At 40.4% G+C, this 20,657-nt stretch overlaps 1 protein-coding gene across 5 annotated transcripts in view; it reads right to left on the bottom strand.

Moving 5' to 3' along the window:
• Positions 1–20,657, bottom strand: part of LOC111871774 (fibronectin type-III domain-containing protein 3a) — a 227,393-nt gene that overhangs the window by 31,460 nt on the left and 175,276 nt on the right. For all 5 annotated transcript variants that reach the window (XM_023865103.2, XM_023865112.2, XM_023865095.2 and 2 more), the window contains 6 exons: positions 16,056–16,206; positions 10,284–10,442; positions 7,078–7,226; positions 5,791–5,987; positions 4,414–4,584; positions 611–793 (listed from right to left, as the gene is read on the bottom strand). In XM_023865103.2, the coding sequence (XP_023720871.1) occupies positions 611–793; positions 4,414–4,584; positions 5,791–5,987; positions 7,078–7,226; positions 10,284–10,442; positions 16,056–16,206 (1,010 nt within the window). The remainder of the gene's footprint in view (positions 1–610; positions 794–4,413; positions 4,585–5,790; positions 5,988–7,077; positions 7,227–10,283; positions 10,443–16,055; positions 16,207–20,657) is intronic.

Raw genomic sequence — 20,657 nt, 5'->3', positions numbered from 1 at the left:
CACACAGATTAGTTATAAATCTACATCCTCATACAAACTTACCTATTTTTCAATTCACACAAAATATGAGTTATGAATCAATTTGGGGGGGGGGGTACAGGGTATTATAAATCATACAAGTGGAGGTGGTAAATTATACTACAACCTGATGAGCATGACAAGCCAAAACATGTCTGCTAGTAAATTTAAAATAATTTATTGTACTGATATATTGGGTTTTTGGACTTCAGTGATTGAGGCTAGCTCTTTCTAACGGACCCAACAGAATAGGTGTTTTCCTTCATCTAAGGATGGAAACAGATCCAGTTCCCAAAACATCGTGTTTTTATTAGTTATCTTAAAAACCAGGACGATGGATGAAGTCCAAAAACCCAATATATCAGTGTGTTATACAACATCGTCAGAATCCTATAGTAACTAATTTATTGTAATATGTGTAGATGTCATTTATATTGGCATTTCCCTGCTAATACTCACCCTGGACATGAATTCGATCAAGACCCCTGTATGTAACTTAGAAATGTTACAACTACGCCCATTTGCTGAGTTTGTAAAGTTAAACACAGCAACTTTATTCATTTGAGGTGTATCAATGATACATGCAACATACCTTTTACCATACTCATTTACTGCAGCCAGCCTGAATCTGTAACACATTGAAGCTTGCAGTTTGGTAAGATTATGTTGCTTTCCTCTGCTCTTGAACACTTCTACAAAATCTCCACCTTTACCTTCATCATACTCTAAAATGTACTGCGTTATGTGTGACCCATTGTCTCCAGCTGCATTCCATCTGCAATGAGGACAGTCTACAAGTAACTCATAAATACAGGTATGTACTCTTTGTTATATGTGAATTTCAAAATGAAGTTCAATTTTAATGCATTCAACTAATTTAGATCTATCTCAATAGCACTTGCTTCATTGCGAACTGCTTGCTGGCTGGCTGACACTTGCAGGGAGAGAGGGGAGTAACTAAAGACGGCCGATTTCTTAAAGAAGTCAGGTCAAGCAAATTCAGTAGTGAAATTTCACCATAACTTACATCACCACAGACGCTAATTTTCTGTTTTCAATAATTCAATCCCCTTCTGTAGCACCACAATCACCTTCTTCAACATCATTTTCAATCCTCTATCCATGCAACTCAATGATTCATCCATCAGATCACCTACCTATTAATTTATCATGCCATCTGCTGGGAGACCTGTGCGTTAATTTTTAATTATGTCTTTATTATTAATATAAAGTATTTCTGTCATCTAAAAACTATTTAACAGTGTTTAAAGTATGCTATGTTTGTGTGTTTTATTTTGCTGTTTGAGAGAGAAAGAGACAGACAGAATGTGCACATGTCTCTCAGGACAACTTGGGAAGTGACTCTGACTCAGGGGCACAGTTTTCTGCAATGTTTCAAGGAATTTATGGAATCCCACTTCTTAGCATAGCACTGTTTTTAAAAGTAAATAACTATAACCAAAATGTATTCATACTGAAATGATACAAATATTATTAATATAAGAAAATGATATACTGTACTGCACAAGCCAATCAGCTTGAATCAGCAAGAATATTCTAATCCTTTCTGTAGCAAATCTCAGATATTTCCATTGGTTCTTATGGGTTATTACATTGTTTTATGCAACTTCACCCTCATCAACTTTCCTTTGGAAAAAATGTTGAACAAATTAAGATGCCCCAGTGCCTACACAACAGGAGATGCTGAAAGCATTCTCAATCAGCTTGGATACATTCTCCATATCTCTGAAACGGATCCTGGCTCACATACAACACTTATCTGGATATAAAGAATACTTCAACTTGTGTGTTTTCTCTGGGTTCTTATGTGGACTGGTTGATAGACTTTATCTTTTAAACCCCACAAAAGGAAATTACATACACTGAAGGTGAGAGAACAAGATGGTCACAAACCATAATGTATAATCTTTCACAAAACACTCTATTCCTTTCAAGTTCACCCCAAACACCCCCATGCTCTAGCACAAACTTATTCATTTCCTACACAAAGGAAATATACTTAGTATAAGACTGAATCGGCCTCCGTAGTCTAGGGGTAACGTTCCCACCTCATGACTCAAGTTACGCGGGTTCAAACCCGGCAGAGGTCGTGGAATTTTTAAGGGCGGAAAAATTCAGGGAACAAGTCCTCCAGGAGGGACTTCAAGCCGTGGGTCCCGTGCTGTAGATTTATGGCACGTAAAAGATCCTCATGTCTCTAGGAGACCTCTGAACAAAATCAGTCAAAAAGTTTCTCGCCCAAGTAGTTTCCAATGCCTCCGGTAGATGGGAAGTTATCAGGTACCAATGCCAGTAGAGGACCGACCTCGCTGGCAGAAAGGGGAGTTATCGGGTACCACTGCCAGTACAGGGCCGACCTCGCTGGCAGAAAGGGTAGATAGCGGGCACCAGTATCGGTAGGGTATGGCGACAGTAGAAATTAAAAGGGGGACGTACAATAGACTATCAGTCGCGGTGCATGGGGAAACCCACCCTCTCTATACTGAATAACTGAATAGTATAAGACTGAGTCACACTGTTTGGAATAGACTTTTATATTGCGAATATTATTAATTTCTTGTTTTCGAAGATAAATGCAGGACATGAATACCATAAGAAAGTGCCAACTTTTGCTCATCAGGGTGAAGTAAAAAAAAAACATTGCAGTGATAGCATAAAGCAGCTAAGCCGCAAATGAACTCCCTAAATATTACAGATACAAATCTAATTATACTGGGCAGTAAATTACAGAGCCACGAAGTATTTTACACTATTTCATAAAACATTCACAATATCAAAAAAATATTTCATGTGACAGTTTTGACACTTGCTTTCATCAATTTTCAGTTTAATGTATTTTTGTATTCACAATGACACTTTCAAATATTAAAGGGACAGCATTATACTATATATCTCTATTCAATGTATGACTACGTCTGCAATAATAATCTAATTTCACTCCCAGATTTTTACTTATGAAATTGCAATGGATTATATTGTAACGTGTTTCGTTACTTAAGACGCCGTAGAGATGGTTAATTGGTTTATTTAACTATCTACAAATAACGGCTACAATTAATTATCACAATGTTACGGGTTTCCACACTTTACAAACTCTACAACAAAATCTCTTAACACTATCTTCCAGAGTCTTCACGTATTAATAGCGCGGGAGCTATACAAGTCTCCTGAATTACACGCTCCAAATATAATTGGCTATCACGAACTATCACTGATTCTCGCACACACGTCTGTAGCTCGTAACTTGCGAACTGAGAACTCGTTGATAACACACTGACTCTCGCTTGCTGCTCAGCCAGCTTTTATTCCGTTCGCTGTTGCTAGGGTCGCCCGCCACGTCACTATTGTGACGTGGCGTATAGCCTAGCAACGCTGTTACCCCTTGGTGACGTCACCGCTGTTGACTCGCGTTGCATAGCTACAAGGTTGCGGGGACTCGGCTAACTTCGGCTCCGCTCGGCACGTCACCGCGGGGAGAGTGGCGGGGTGATGACTCGCCTATTACGAGAGCGCTAGGTTACCGCCACATGCCGCTGGGGAGGTAGGGGTCCTCCGTTGCGCAACATGTCACAATATGTAACCCACGTCAAGGTTGTAGAGCAGTAAATTAACCTCTGTATACCTTCTCTGCAAAAACTCTGTACATATAAAAATTCCACAAAATTTTTCTTGAATTTGAAATTAGTAGAAAAAAGCCATATTGCATATAATATGGAACCAATGACATAATGTCCTGCCATCTACATAGCTGCATGCAGCAGTATAAAATGGCACATGGGTCATACATGATGCAAGGTCAATGTTATAAATAAGAGATCCTTTGTATGTTGTTTACCATCTTACCAAACATTGGCTTGTAAAGGTAAGGTAAAGTTGTCCTTGTGCTTAACTAATTAAGCACTATGTCAAGAAGGGAGAGTGGATGTACAGATCCACATTTTCTTGACCTCGGCACTACTTGGAGGTGAGTGGTCAGCTTCACCCTTGGGGAAAAAGTCCCTGGTATCCATTGGATAGAAACCTGGGTGGGCCCCAGAGCCAGTCTGGACAACGTGAAGAAGAGAAAATTCTTAACCCTACCAGGACTCGAACTCCAACCCCTTGGTCGTCCAGCCTATATGCAGTTGCTATACCGACTATGCTATCCTGGCTCCTACTTTGGCTTGTAAGGATGGGGGGGGGGGAAATACTCGCTTCATTTTGCTTATGGTCTATGTACATAATATTGTTGTGGGAGGGCCCAAGTTTGTTAATGTAGATTTACATTTGAAAAGGATAGAACTGATCTAGGTGCCAATGATGCACTTCCTGGACTAAGTCAGTGCCATCCTACGTACAGCAGTAAATAACCAACACATTCAAGCTTCCACTTACCTGAGTTGAAGGCTAGTACGAGAACGGGTGATTAGTTTGGGGGGCTGTGGCTGATCAGGTTCACAGGGCGGAGTTGTGAAGGTTGTAGGCTCTGATACTGAACCTTGCAGTTCTTCAAGCTGGACCTGCAGACATACTGAGTATTCTGTCCCAGGCCTCAGATCTTCAATCCTGATTGAAGCAGACAAACTTCAGCACAGGAAGTATCAATGTTACAAACATCTGCTTTCAAAACAAAAGCACCAATTTATATGGACGAAAAGGTAATTAATTTCAGGAACTATTTACGGTGGTTAAGTATTTTCTGATTACCTGAACAACATTAATTTGTCAAGAAAGATACTTCACCATGGATATCTTTCATAGTTCAAACTTTTGCTATAACAAGGTATGTCTTATTGTATATTTTCAAATTCTATCAAATATTACAGCAAACTGTAACAAACAACAAAGATTTAGAAACAAAAGTGAACAGATGCAACCAAATGTGCAGCACAATAAGAACACTGAATAATGAGGCAAGGCACGATAAAAAGAAGTTTTTTTATAAACCTATGACAGAATATACGATTACACAGCGGCCTCCGTAGTCTAGGGGTAACGTTCCGACCTTATGACTCAAGGTATGCAGGTTCAAACCCGGCGGAGGTCTTGGAATTTTTAAGGGCGGAAAAATTCAGGGAACAAGTCCTCCGGGAGGGACTTGAAGCCGTGGGTCCTGTGTCGTAATTTACGGCATGTAAAAAATCCTCGTGTCTCTAGGAGACCTCCAAGCACAATTAGGCAACAAGAGTCTCGCCCATGTAGTTTCCAATGCCTCTGGTAGATCGGGGAAATATCAGGTACTGAGGGCCGACCTCGTTGGCTGAACAGGGCTGATAGCACGCACCAGTACCGGTAGGGTATGGCGACAGTAGAAATTAAAGGGGGACGCACAATGGACCTATAACTGGTGTAAGTGCATGGGGAAACCCACCCCCTCTAATAATAATAATAATAATAATAATAATAATAATAAACTTACATACAGATCGAAGATATGAGCTATTAAAAAAAACGAAGGCAACACAACGAAAGACCAAATAAGAAATACTAAATTAGGGAAGGGCTGAATATCTTTAATCTAAACAGCAGAAATCTAAAATCCATATCACCACGAAAATATCGTGTGTAACGAATGGAAGACTGGCACATTCTGAAGAAAATTGTAACACACAACCTAAAATGAGGCTGACACATGGGATACCTACAGTTAAGACACAGAGACCAACATACTCTTCAAGAGGACGGAACAGACCACACATCCTAATGCATGATGATGATTATGATTACGATGATGATGATAGCATACAAGATAAAAGTCATTTAGTCTCATACCTGCAAGAAAGGGAAATCCCACTGTATATTGACTTATATTTTCCTTCCTTCCCCTTGTCACTCAGCAACACCTCATAACGGAGGTCTGCTTCCGAAAAGTCACATTCAGAGCTTTTTCCTTCGAAAGTGGAAGCTTCACTAAATCGTTCTGGGGGTGACCATTGGAGTAAGGCACTACGCGAGGTTAATTCTGTAACCTGTAACAAAAAGTACAACAATCTCTTTCGCACAAATCATCCTTTTGTCTGCTCCCATTTTCACAGAAGCAGCATCAAACAACAGACCATGTTACATAAAATTTAATGACATTTTCTTCTGCTCCTCTCCTTCCAGGATGAGTAAATTCTAACAGCCAATCTGACACTTCAAAGTTATTTAAAATGTCTCATACCAGATCCAAAACATGTCAAAGATGAAGTCAAGCAATTACCACTCCTGATTCATATTCTGGAGCCCCCAAATACCATGCATAATGACTAAAATTATTCATGTTTTTCCTCACTTCCTCCACACATATTCCTGAAAGGACTCATCAGAAACAACTGCTGTAATATGCTAGTTTAAAAATGTCATTACTTCTTTCAGCTAAGGGTAGTGCTTTCAATTTATCCATGACTGCCAATTATTCCATTCAAAAATAAGCCTAATTCCTGGTGAACATGTTATGGAATTTGTGTATCTCTGTTAAACTGGTGTGTTTTATCATTTTCATAAGCTTTACTACATTTGGTACATATTTATCTTATTCAGAACTTCATTTATTCACCAAGTTGTTGTTACTGACATAAGGAAAGTAAAATGTGAAAAATTTGGAATGCGCTTCAATGGCATAATGTTCACATGAACTTTTGTTAAAATCAGCAGCCTGCTTCAGAAGGTGAAAGAAAAGTAACACACATTTTGACAGCATAGTGATCCCATATGACAAAGTCCCCCCCCCCCACATTTTAAAACACACAAACAAATGAAAAGCACAACAAAGTAGTAAGAATCACATAAACACAGTAATGCAAATGATTGTGCACGTTAGTGCAACTCACACAAATGAATACATGTAAAGCACTTATAACACTACGATCTAGTCTGACAAAAGGCATTCTAGTGCATTACCACGTGGGAAAGTTGAGGAATGCTGATGCCAGAGACAAGCATTCTTCTCTTTTGCAACCATCAATTTCCCTTTTAAAAATACCTGTACATGATGCACAAATCATAAAATTAGCTATTAATGTGTACTGCAGCAGAACAATCATTCCCAAACTGTATGCCATTAAACTTCTGCTTCACCTGTGGAGATTTGACAGTGGACAACATCTCCACAATGAGATGCACATCCTCCTCCTCATCCTGTATACTACTGCTTTCTTCACCGTCTTCCGAAGTCCCAACACTACTTATTCCACGCTCCTTGCCCCGCCGCATACCATTCACCAGTTCTAAAACAGATGTTACTCTTCCTCAGTATTCCACATTCTTTACATAACATATTCTTTAAACCCAACACACCTCAATTCATACAAAACACTACAGAGTAAACCCCTCTTTACGAGTATAATGGACTAATGGGGGAGAGGCCCTCCCTCATTGTTGATGCCCCCTATAACCGCGTGACGGGTTATTCATGGAAGTATGCCATAGGATAGATAGTCAATACACACAATATACATACAAACACAATGAAATTACATAAAGGTTTTTACATTGGGGTCTTTTTTATTTTAAATAACTTTCTAAATATAAAACCTTCTTAATGTCTCAACATCTCAAGAAATTAACGATTGTACATAGTTCGATTTCGTCTGTTGCATCCCAGGCCTTCATAATGATTATTTACTGTATCTGACAATGAACTGAACATTTGTCAGTTATGGATGCAACTGCTTTACCACAGTATTTTGAACATGGTATGATCAGCACAGCTCCAGTGAAAATGGTAATGGCAGGTAGGCCATCTATGCAATTGTGAATGTGCTTTGAAAGACTGTCCAGCTATCTACTTTGGTCATCAGTCATTGGCTTCAGCTATGTTCTGGAAACCACTAAGCTGATGCCAAAGGCCAATGTGGCCTGAGAATTCTCTAGAACCTTCCTGAAGTGTGGCAGCACCTACGAAATGGCCGTCAGATTCTCACGAGAGCACAGTTTAATTCAGGTGCACATAGTGCAAATATGTGAGACAGAGAAGACAGTCTGTGTATTTGACATGAGCATGACAGTCAGATGGTCTGCCAGTCCCTTAGTAGGTCCACCATCATTCAGTTAGTCTGCGACTTATCAGGAACTCAACTCTCATTTCAGTGAAGAGAGAGGAGCAGAAAGGAGTGAGTGAGTGCAGTGAGCGAGTAGTGGGGCTGCTGTAAAGTGACAAGTGGACAGAAACTGACCTTAAGAGCATAAGCAGTGAGAGGGGGAGTGCAACAACTGCTTAAAATACTGATAGACATTGCAATATAATCATCATACTTCACCCAATGGATTCCTGTAATTTTTCTTGCACTGCTGATATTCATTCATTCATTCATTCAAGCAGGCAAGTATACCCTTATTCATATGGCTGCAAAGAGCATGTAAAGTTAAAAACAAATATATAAAAGAATCTTCTTCCACAGATTCAGTGTTAAAAATGGGGGTCACAGATCTGAGTAAATATTACTCACTGATAAAGATGGCGACTGAAAATTTCGATACAACCAACCCCAGTCACAATAAAGATAGACCAAAAACAACTGGAGAATGTGAAATGTTTTAAATATTTGGGTAGCTTGTTAACAGATGATGGAAGGTGTACTAGTGAAATTAAATCCAGGATTGCCATGGCAAAAGCTGCATTTAGCAAGAAGAAGAATCTTTTTACCAGCAAATTGGACTTAAATTTGAGGAAGAAACTAGTGAAATGCTACATTTGGAGCATAGCTCTGTATGGGGCTGAAACATGGACACTTAGGGCAGTAGATCAGAAACATCTGGAAAGTTTCGAAATGTGGTGTTGGAGAAGGATGGAGAAGATCAGTTGGACCGATTATGCGAGAAATGAAGAAGTGTTAATTAGAGTCAGTGAGCAGAGGAATATCTTACACGAAATAAGAAAACGGAAGGCTAATTGGATTGGTCATGTTTTACACAGAAACTGCCTTCTAAAAGAAGTTATCGAAGGAAAGATAGAGGGGCAGATAGAAGTGACAAGAAGACGAGGAAGAAGACATAAGAAGATGCTGGATGACCTTGGGGACAGAAGAGGATACTATCATTCGAAGGAGAAAGCTCTAGATCGCATTAAATGGAGGAATTGTCTTGGAAGAGACTGTGGACCTGTCGTCTTGACAGATTACTGATGATGATGATGGTTACGGAGGATGAGGGTTTATGGAAGAAACCTGGATGAAAAGGACGAGGACAGTCATCAAACAAGACTAAGAGTCAAGAACCACAATTCCTAAGGCCCTGAGAGCTGCACTTAGAACTGGTGATGTTTAAACATATGCACAAAAAAAACCCAAAAGTAAATAAATAAGACACAGGATACCGATACATGCATCCACTCAAGTCTCCATACCACAGTCTAAGATATGTGACCTCCTAAAGGAGTCAAAACGGGGCCAGCCTGCTGACCAGACTGAACCATGTATCCTACGATGGGGTACCCAAAAGAAACCGAACTAATTTTTTTGTGGGCAGAGCTTTTGTAGTACCGCGTTTTGCCGCTATGAGCGCATAGAGCTAACATTCCTGAGTCGATAAGCCGACTACCGTTGCTTCAGAAGGTAAGGACTAGTTTCGGCAGAGTTCATAGTGACAACTGTTCTGTGTGATCGTCGTTTTTGCAATGGCCCGAACACATGAAAATGTTGAAAAAATTCGTGAAATCATCAAGGAAGATCGACGACGGACCACTGAAGAAATTGTGGAGCTCTCGGGAGTGACTTGGAGCTCAGTTCAGCGAATTTTGCCAGAAGATTTGGGAATGAAAAGGGTGGCTGCGAAATTCGTGCCATGACTGCTGACTGCTGAACAAAAACAAGGTCGCGTGGAAGCATGCTGTGCTTTGAAAGAAGAGTCCCGAAATGATCAAAACTTTTTTTCAGCCTTTTGCTGATGTTGCTGAGGTGAAGGAAAAAAACGACGGAAGTGCTGTCAAGCATCTCAAAAGATGAATTTAAAAAATGTTTTGAAAAATGGAATAAAAGACTAGACAAGTGCATTAGTGTAAGTGGAGAGTACTTTGAAGGGGATTGAAGGTTTGTGCTTAAAATTTGAATAAATAAGTTTTAAAAAAAATAAGTTCGGTTTCTTTTGGGTACCCCCTCATATATGTGAGGACACTGTCAATGGGGAGTTTCCAAAGAATGATACTGAGTATGAAGATTTCAAAACGGAGGACACAAAAACTGGGGTACATTTGCAATCTTCCTCCCTCTGTCTACAATACTACTTCGGTGCACAGGACACACAATTTGAACCTACATATTTAGATCACTCTACTAATATGTAATTACCTTTTCTGGGAGAGATAGGTGGTGTGACTTGTGAAGAGGCAATACTAAGACTGTCTCCTCGCATATGTTTCTGCTCCAGCTTTTTCTTCAGCTTGATATACTGACGCTGTGTCCTCTCATCCTTGAAATTATGTGGTGGTGGTGGAGGTGGTGAGTGTCCTGTATAACAACAGTAACAGAAAAATCAGTTCTCTTAGTTTTAACAGGATTTTGAAATTTTTATTACCCGTGGACCAAGCCTCAAGTAGGAATAGATAATTTAAGAACTTATCCTCCATGATTTCTTCTAAGAAACGCTAACTTAACTCCTTCTGGGGCTGAATTAATCACATGATATGGTTGTTTATGCTATTTATGATGCTATTTTAACTGGAGAGGTTATGCATTACTGGGTTGAGAAGATCTTGAATCGTATGCAAAAGAAAGGAGTTGTCGGGCCTATTTCGATTTCCTAGCCTGGCATTTACCAACAGTGACTGAGGAAAATAACAGAACTCCTCAGTCAGTATTCAAATTCGAAACGAGCCAACTATAGGCCTGACGCATTACATCAGCTAGGTTGGTCTATGAAATATACAGTAAGGTTCAAACGTACGTGGCCCGCACTTTAACGGGGTTTAAAAGTCGAATGGCTTCCATTGCACTTGCCCGGGAATATTTTACGAACTAAGGACGTGAGCGCGAGTGATGTTTTGACCATGAGTCACGCTGTATAACAAAGGCTCGCTTTGTGCCGACATGTTAGGGCGAGGGAACACCAAAGAAACCGGCAACCGCAACGCAGCCGAAATTTCAGAGAAATGTCGCAGATTTCAAACAGGCAACTAGTTTCCAGATTATCAGGCGCACACTGAGGAAACTTATGTTTGATTAGTCGCGCACGTCATCTTAAGTGGGTATGTGCGTCCGACGTAATGCACGACCGTATTTTTTTTTATTTCATGCACTTACCTTCTGCAATGGAAGATAATAATACTGATCCAGTCATAATACGGCGGTAGTTGAGCCCGGATGAGACGGTGTCAGAAGGGAGGGCGACGACTATAAGGAAAATGTTGGAATGTTAATTCGTTTTAATTAAGGTCAATTTATTTTAGTCAGGAAATATAGCGTTCAAACGCTATACGAAATATACAGTGCAGCAATTTTAACAGCATAGAAGACACCTGATGATTGCCGTATACAGCCGAACCATGTGGTGTGGAAGAAAGGTGACTATATAATAAGTTGTATTTAAGACCGAAATATATGTGAAATAAATGATATATTAATGCAACAAACAAATTCCGTGGCCTGTAGCCCGCAAGCGAACTATACCGACCGAGCGATCGCCGCTTGTCGGCGAAGTTATTGCCAACGTTAGCGGATAGAGTGTGTCACGTGGTAAGCGCAACGGATCCCCAAGGCCGTTAATCTCGGTTTTCTAGACAGGAGCCGCTATTTCCTTGAAATAGCTCCTCAGTTATCCTCACGAGGCTAGGTGGACCCCGTTCCAGACCCACTACTTCTCAGAAAATCTTGCAGCGTCGAGAATCGAACCCGGGACCTCTGGATCTGTAGGCAGGAGCTTAATGCAACAGGGTCCTTAAATACAATATTAGGAAAAGAGAACACTGGGTGCATCCGTTCTTCTGTAACAATTTAAACTATGGCGCATATATTGTTTCGAAAAAAAACTTAACCTGGATCTAGACTCCTCCGTCTCATGAGAAATTGCTTCCCGAGTCAAATCTATTTTGTCCCGCCTAGCACAGTCTGAACGGTGTTTGTCATATATACCAGACTCTTGTTCAATTAGCTGTAGAAAAGCAAAATTAGTAGCTTCGTCAACCTGTCGTGCCATCTCAAGAAACAAATGAATCACCGAAGCGCGTTATATAAAAGCTGACATTAGGAAACCACGCGGCATCGCAGTTGTGAGAAGACTGGCATGCTCCGTTGCCTGAAGTTGAGTTTCTCAGTCTCTACGCGAGTTGCGTTGCCGTTTCCTCAATTTGCGCTGCTCCATTCAGTAACGTGTTGAATTCGGGCTGATAACAATTCTCGGAAATTGCGGTTGCGTTGCAGTTGCCAGTTTCCTTGGTGTGCCCCGCCCTTACTCGGACACAGGCCTGCTCACTGAAGGCTGTTTCTCATGCTGACGGGACGTGAGTTTGGTACACAACGGAAAGTGTATTTCTTGTCGAGATATTTCTTTTGAAGTAGTCCTTCATGCCCCGTGCGAGTTCCGACAGCGTTATCCGAAGGATTTGGGACCATAAAAAATGTGTTCTGAAATTGTTTAACAAGTAGCGAGAAACAGGTACTGTTCTTGATAAAAAAAAAAGCGCCGATTCCCAAAACGTTCTCTCGTCTAATGGCATCGGTTCTGGCCGGGATACGCCAAGCTCCAAGATCCGTTAAAGTGCCGATCACTTAGGTCTAGACCTCACTGTACTTGTGTAACAGCCAGATACAAACACCAGAATGTTAATGCTGATGGACTTGCCCTGCGTAGCAAGCTGTCTAAGTAGGCTGTCCGCTTCATAAAATCTGAACATAGCTGTTTACAGCTTTCTCACTCTCTTCTGAATGCCATCTGAGAACACATTCATATTATGGTTCCTCAACATTTGAAAAGTAGCATCAGTTTGAAAGTGGGTGAGTTCTAAGGGCACTTAAGTTCTCAGCACTAAAATAAAGCATATAATGACAAACTTCTAAGTTTTACCTGAAATGCTTAATGTACATGAAGTATGAATGTTAATGGGATGAAACTTTGAAGTGAGGAGTAGGGAACCCCAGTTGAGGCATCTGTCAGTGCTAGAACAGAGTGGCAGTAAAAGTCCCATGTATCTTAAGCTTACTCAGCTCTATCAGTCGCTCATTGCGTTGTCAGCAACTCACTTCCTAATAGATTTTCCACCTGTAGTTGGTCTCAACTCAAATCATGACAGACAAGTGCGTGCTGCTGCTACTAGAAACGAAATACAGCACAGCACACCTATTTCTAATTTACATCCAGAGGAAAACGTTCCCACCTCATGACTCACGGTATGCGGGTTCAAAACTGGCGGAGATCATGGAATTTTTAAGGGCGGAAAAAATTCAGGGAACAAGTCCTCCGGGAGGGACTTTAAGCGGTGGGTCCCGTGTCGTAGATTTACGGCACGTAAAAGAACCTCATGTCTCTAGGAGACCTCTGAGCTAAATTAGGCAAATATTCCCGCCCAAGTAGTTTCCAATGCCTCCGGTAGATGGGGAAAGTATTAGGTACCACTGCCAGATGAGGACCGACCTCGCTGACAGAAAGGGACTAATTATCAGATACCAATGCCAGTAGAGGGCCGACCTCGCTGGCAGAAAGGGGCTGATAACGGGCACCAGTACCGGTAGGGTATGGAGACAGTAGAAATTAAAGGGGGATGCACAATGGACCAATAACTGGTCTAAGTGCATGGGGAAACCCACCTCCTCAAACAATGAATGAATGAATGAATGAAATAAAAAAGTAAATTTCCTGGTACTTCTTTCAAAAACAACACACAAGAAGCAGAAATGAGCACATGTTATTACAAAAGAAACATTACATAATACCAGAGCTCATTTATATGCATCACCACTACAGTTTTTAAAATGGTTATCCAACAAACCAGTAGAGCAAAGTTATACGCGCACTGAACTATAAACTCGGTTCATTTACAGCATATACAAAATTTACACAACACATATTCTGTTAAGAAGAGTGCAATTTTGTAACTGAATTTGTGAGGCAACATACAGTGATGCAACTGACATATTGCCAAATTATTTCTCAGATGGGGTATGATTTCATTTTAGTGGGCATGTAAATTCTCACAATAACATACACTGGACATCACAAAATCCCACGCTGACATATATGTGCTTACAATATATTAAAAGTTAGTGTTCTATGTGCTATTATTGCAACAAGAATTACTGGCAATTTCTTCCTTCCTTCCTCCCAGAGACAATAAATTCAGACATAGTTAGTTAGTTATTGGAGAGGGTGGGTTTCCCCATGCACTTAGACCAGTATTGGTCCATTGTGCTTCCCTCTATGATATTCTACCAGTCTCTATACCCTACCGATATTGGTGTGTACCATCAGTCCAGCCGAGCCAGCGAGTTCGGCCTCAACTGGCTTGGTGGTGTCTATAATGCTTCCCCCATCTATCAGAGGCGTTAGGGACTACTGTTGGGCGGGAAACGTCCTTGAATTTGGCTCAGTGACCTCCTTTGGAGATATGAGGTTCTTTTACATGCCGTAAAGCTACGACATGGGATACATGGCTTAAAGTCCCTCCCGGAGGACTTGTTCCCTGAATTTTTTCCGCCCTTAAAAATTAGACGACCTCCGCCGGGTTTGAACCCGCGTACCACGAGTCATGAGGTGGGAACGTTACCTCTAGACTACGGAGGCCGCTTAAATTCAGATATAAGAACAATTCTTTTTTCAAACCGCAAGTTATGATGAGAAAAAATATATGCTCTTCCAGCAAGATGGTGCTACTACCCATACAACACAAATGCAATGACCACCTCATGCAGAATTTTTCATGATCAAATAATTAATCACTATCCGAGAACTGCTCATTCACCCAATCTGATTCCATGCAAGGTTTTCTGGGGAAGTTTGAAAGCCAAGGTTTTCCAAAACAATACTCTGACGGCAAACTCAGGCCACGTAGGTGTGCAAGCTTGAACGCACCTACACATGATTCCACGTAGTTCCTTGTGTAATGCAGACAAACATATGACTGATGGGGTTGTCCGCTGTCAAAGCGTATTGCATGTGTGCACTTCCAGAAAGTGCAAACTGGATGATCTAGCTGCCAAGAAGTGGCCAAGCTTGTCTGTTTGCTGCTTCCTGGCAGGTCACGCCGGGAGACAGCAAACATACTTGTTTGTCCACAGTGTCCTGGTAGCTCAAATAGGAGGCAATGAACAAGCTAAACTGTCTTCTATCATGTGACGACATGTGGGTTGGTAGATGTTACTAAACATTAGACGTTTCAGAAGAAGCACTTCCCATTTTTAAGACCAAAGAATATGCCAAGCACCAAGAAAGCAGCAACCGGTAGCTTCTGCTTTTTGTTTACTTGGCTTATCCTTCGGTCCTGAAGATGAAGACACATCGCTGAACTTCTACCGATATGCCACATCCCTGAAGACAGTCCTCTTTATAGTCACTGCAATGAGAACTTCAGATCTCATGCATATTGCACGTTTTGGTGTCATATGGGGGCTTTAATATTAAATGTTTTCAAGGGACCCGATTGTGGAACCATCATAACAGGGACTCTGTTAACAAGAAGCTGAGTAATGTTTCTCACATGTCAGTAATCCGCAGTAGAGTGCATATTATTAAATAGGATTTTATTTAGTTTCTATTAAGATTTGTGTACAGATATTCGTGGCTGAGTTTATAATGGTACAAGACATTGGTGCAGTGCTGATTTTGTTCATTTAACCTCTCAAAACCGCTTCTTCTCAGGATGCAGATCATCTTGAATGTTGTAAACTCACAAAATGAGGCCCACATGCATTTAGCAGAAGCCAAAACACAATTACTTATTCTGGATTGTCTACTTTCAGTACCATGAGTTGCATCTGGGCTGCCAGAATCTGTTTACAATGAAGGTACATGCAAAACCCTCTATACAAATAACAGTAACTTGCAGTAAAACAATCCACTTCACAATTTCAACTGTGTATCTATCTACTACATACTGTGTCATGTAGTAAGAATTATCCTCTGAAGTCACTTACCCTGCTGTGCAGATGGAGGAACATGTCCCATGACGCCTGGCTGCATAGCACTTCCATGGCCAAAATGTGGAGGTGGATATCCTGGGGGCAGGCCTTGTGGTGCAAAGAATGGTTGTGGAGGTTGGTTTGTACTGGTCCCTGGCCCTGGTCCCTGAAAATGAATACAAACCTGGGAATTTACTAAAGGATTTCTACTTTGTGAAGAGACACATATAAAGAAATGAATGATGTAAGAATGAAAATATCCATCAGCACTCAGAAATAAATAGCAGCCATTATTCCAGGGTTTTTAAGGTGTTAAAAAAGAACTGACCGATTATTTATTTGAGTGTTTGCAAACAGCAATGGCCTATCAGACACAAAAACTTAAATACACAATATAAAGACATACAACAACATAAGAACTGCATTTGCATGTGTACACTGAAGTAACTCATACAATGCTGTTCACAACTATGAGAAAACATGCTGATACACAGATGTGATCCATTTTTCTGACAAAATATATAACCTATAATTAACAAAAACACATCTGCATTAAATGAGAATGTGCATCATCATTTCAACTTCCATTATTCCGTAATCTTAATAGTATATTTAGGTTTACAAGTGTTGTGAAATGATGTCAATTACAAACATGGCTACTAAGGGTTCAAATACAAATATCAAGTTTACACTAGAACGAGGAAGAAACGCAATAAAGTTCTCGAAAACCCATTATAACCACAAATATATTATTTTACAAGTGCTGCTGACTAGTTAACACGACCACCATGCTGGTATTACTGATGGTAGGAAATTAGACAGACAGGTAGAGTGGTCTCTAGTGGCACGTATTCAAAACAATTCTCATGAGAATCTGTTAACTGCTCGAAACTAATTCAGAGAAAGCCATACAATCGCCCATGAAAAATATGATAATGAGAACGCTAACGTCACCAGTAACATGCGTAAACACGAACGTCTACTGCATGATTTAGTTCAATTCCAAACTCCACGCAAACATTTTTACACGTGACCTTCCTGTCTTTATCTGAAGTGGAAAGGCGCTCTGGAGTTTACTGAGATTATCTCTCAGATCATGTTAATGTATTATCTTCAGGTGGGCAAAGAATCAAAACAGATGGCTGATCATTCTCTGTACATGCTCCTTGCTTCTTTACATCCCTATTTTTCTTATTGCTAGTGGAGTGGGACTAAGTCCCTTGTACTGCGGCCACTTCTGGCCTATTGTACCAGCGCCAGATGATAGGTGAGAGTGACTGTGAAGAAATTGGTGGAATGAAGATTGGCAGGGGAAACCGAAGTACTCGGAGAAAACCTGCACCAGCGCCACTTTGTCCAAAACAAATCCCACTTGACCAGAACCGGGAAAGAACCAGGACCACCGCAGTGGAAAGTCAGCGACTAACCGCCTGAGCTATGGCGCGGCCTTTTACATCCACAACTGATGTTCTAAATCACGGTGGATCCCAAATTATCCTCCCGCGCAACACATGTGTTCCGCCACATGTATCTCCAATTTGGAGAAAAAATAAGTTAAACATAATTTTATTTCGCAATCTCTTTATATATAAGCAGTCTGCTCGATTTGGTTTCAGCTAATTTCATCCGTAACAGATGCGCCATCACTACCAAGAGACACATTTTTCTGTTCACTACACTACATTCTAGTTGATTCATGACCTTAACATGAGGGTTAACAATTCTTTTTCAGCAAACGAACCGATAAGAGTTGACATGGCTTGCTGAGAAATGTTCCATTGTTAGTTGTGTATTTACGTTATTTTATACCCCCGAAACAACCCATCACCGTTAATTCGAAAGGCTTTATTTCGAGTGCGTGATTCAGCGAGACTGAAGGCTAGTGCAGGTAGAATGAAGAGATTAGCGTAGAGAGATTGTGTAGTGTGTAAAGCAGCAACAGTGTAATAATAATATTATAATTAATTGTAGTTCCGACCTGTAGGTTGTTAATAAATCCAATTACCAATCCGAACCCTGTGTATAGTCACTAATACACGTTAAAATATTTAATAATTTGCATTTGTATGTATACTATCGTTGCTCATGATCAAATTAAGAAGTAGTTATTTCACATCTGTATATGATGCATATGGGCAAGGCTAAAAAATATGCATAAAAATTTAATATGATTTATTAATGTTTTTCGGCGAGTTAGGTTTTAATGATCCTCAAAGGACAGAATTTACAAACTGTTATTTGTAACTATATAGCTTCAGGAAAGCTCTAGATCGCATTAAGCAGAGGAACTGTTTTGTAAGAGACTGTGGACATGTCGTCTGACAGCCGGGTTGACACAATCCACTCCGCTCTACGTCAAAGTAAGGGACGCGCGCGCGCATTTACTTCTATGTTCCTTTCATATGTCTCTTAGTTTCCATCTAAATGGGGGGAAAGTAACTTTCTACGGGACATCGGCACCCCCGGACAATATCCTAAGCCTCCTTAAACGATTTCCGAAATAAAAACGGTCGGCACGACTAACACCGTAGTCATTACACTGTTCACTACAATCCAACAGTAGTCCCTGTCCAGAGTAAGGCAAATCCAGTCAACACCGGCACACTCTTACTTATTTAAAATCCTTTTTAACACTATCGTTTCATCTGCGACTTAGTTCGTGCGTCACTTAACGAAGCTGTTTCACTGGCAGAGGTAGCTTAGCACAGAAAGTGACGAGACTCAAATCCAGGACACTTCACGTATAACCGTTAGTAAAGTTTGTGTTAACCCGTTATGATTACGCAACATACCAACATGCTCGAGGTCGAATTTACAGTGAATTACTAATAAAATATGATATACCACATTCTTGACCGTTACTAAATTCAATGTGCTCTCTAATCAGGCAAATGACAATTTTCTTTGAAAGAAAGACCACAGCTTAAGATATATTAATAGATCATACAGGTAGATTATATAATAGCCTAAAATCGTAAGGCTCTTTCGCTGGGAGGGACATGCTAATAGCATCAACTCGCGCCGTATGCGTTCCGACTCGTGGCAGAGACAACAAAACAACACTCTAAACACAACAAATTTTCCTTAAATGTCACTCAAACTATCTCTGAATAGCTGGCGTGAAGTCGGCCTGTGTTGTATGTCTATCGATCATAACTTCTGGCTAATTAACTAAACAACTAACTAACTAACTAACTCCATGAAGCCGAGTCCTTGTTGAGAAGCCACCAGTCGCTCAGCTGCTTGTTTCACTACATTTCTCGGAACCCGAAGGTTCATTACCGTGTTCACAAGAGCCCTCTCTCATCCATATGCTGAGCCAGATCAATTCATTCCATACCACCCTATCCTATCTCTTTAAGATTAATTTTAATACTGTTCCCCCACCCCCACCTACGTCTACGTGTTTCTATTGCTCTCTTTCTTTCTGGCTTTCCCAACAAAATTATATATGTATTCCGCTTAGCCCCCTGCGTGCTACATCTCCTGCTCACCTCATCTTTCACTTTATCATTCTAATTATATTTGGCGAAGAGTACAAGTTATGAAGCTCCTCATTGTGCAGTTTTCTCCAATCTCCTGCCACTTCGTCTCTCTTCGGTCCAAATATTCTATGTTCCTCCATTAATGTCAGCGACCAAGTTTCACATCAATACAGAATCACAGGCAAAATTAGTTTTGTATATTCTACTTTTTACGTTTTTTCACAACAGACATGAAGACTGCATTACCCCAATTCAATGGCCTCTTAACTCCCTCTTGAATAAGGTTTCCATTTGTTACAGTACGTCCCAAATATGTGAACTGTGCACATTTTCAAATGATCTGTTACCCATCTTTGTGTTACGATCTTACACTGCATTCTGGTGAGGAGACAGCAATATATACTTAGTTTTCTCTGCGTTTAGTTGCAGACCGACCTCCTCACTAGCGCCAATTAAAGAGTTTGTATTTTCTCTCTACGGTATTCATGTTTTCTCCCAATAGCTTAATATCATCAGCATAGACCAGCAGTTGACGTGTTCCACTTAATTTCAGCCCCACCTGGTTTTCCTGGGCCTTCCTAATGCCATATTCTAAAGCAAGTTGAAAAGCAATGGCGATAAAGCATCTCCTTGTTTTAGATCATTCTGAATAGGAAACATACGTATCGGACAATACCTATACGTTTCACTTTAACACATTTTAATCAGCCTAACTAGTTTCATGGGTACCCAAGACTCTATCAGAATATTGTACAATACTTCCTTCCTAACTGAATCATAGGCTTTCCTGAAGTCTATGAATAGCTGATGTACTGTCTCATTGTATTCCCATTTATTCTCCAATATCTGACGAATTCAAAGAATCTTATCAGCAATTGATCTGTTCCGTTGAGACCCACACTGATAATACCCGATAATTTCGTCTAAGTATGGGCTTAACCTTGATACAAGAATATTGCATAACATTTTGTATGACATTAATAAGTGATATTCTTCGATAATTACTACAGTAACTTTTATCGTCCTACTTGTATGTTGGTACAATAACATACTCCTCCCACTGATCAGTCAATTCTTCCTACTCAAACATAATTAATGGAAAACTTATAAAAGTGTCACATTTGACGGAAGG

Source organism: Cryptotermes secundus, unplaced genomic scaffold, assembly GCF_002891405.2.
Source record: "Cryptotermes secundus unplaced genomic scaffold, Csec_1.0 scaffold428, whole genome shotgun sequence".
Taxonomy (NCBI): Eukaryota; Metazoa; Arthropoda; class Insecta; order Blattodea; family Kalotermitidae; genus Cryptotermes; species Cryptotermes secundus.
The sequence above is the reverse complement of the archived record's forward strand: the minus strand, read 5'-3'. Positions and strand labels throughout refer to the sequence as shown.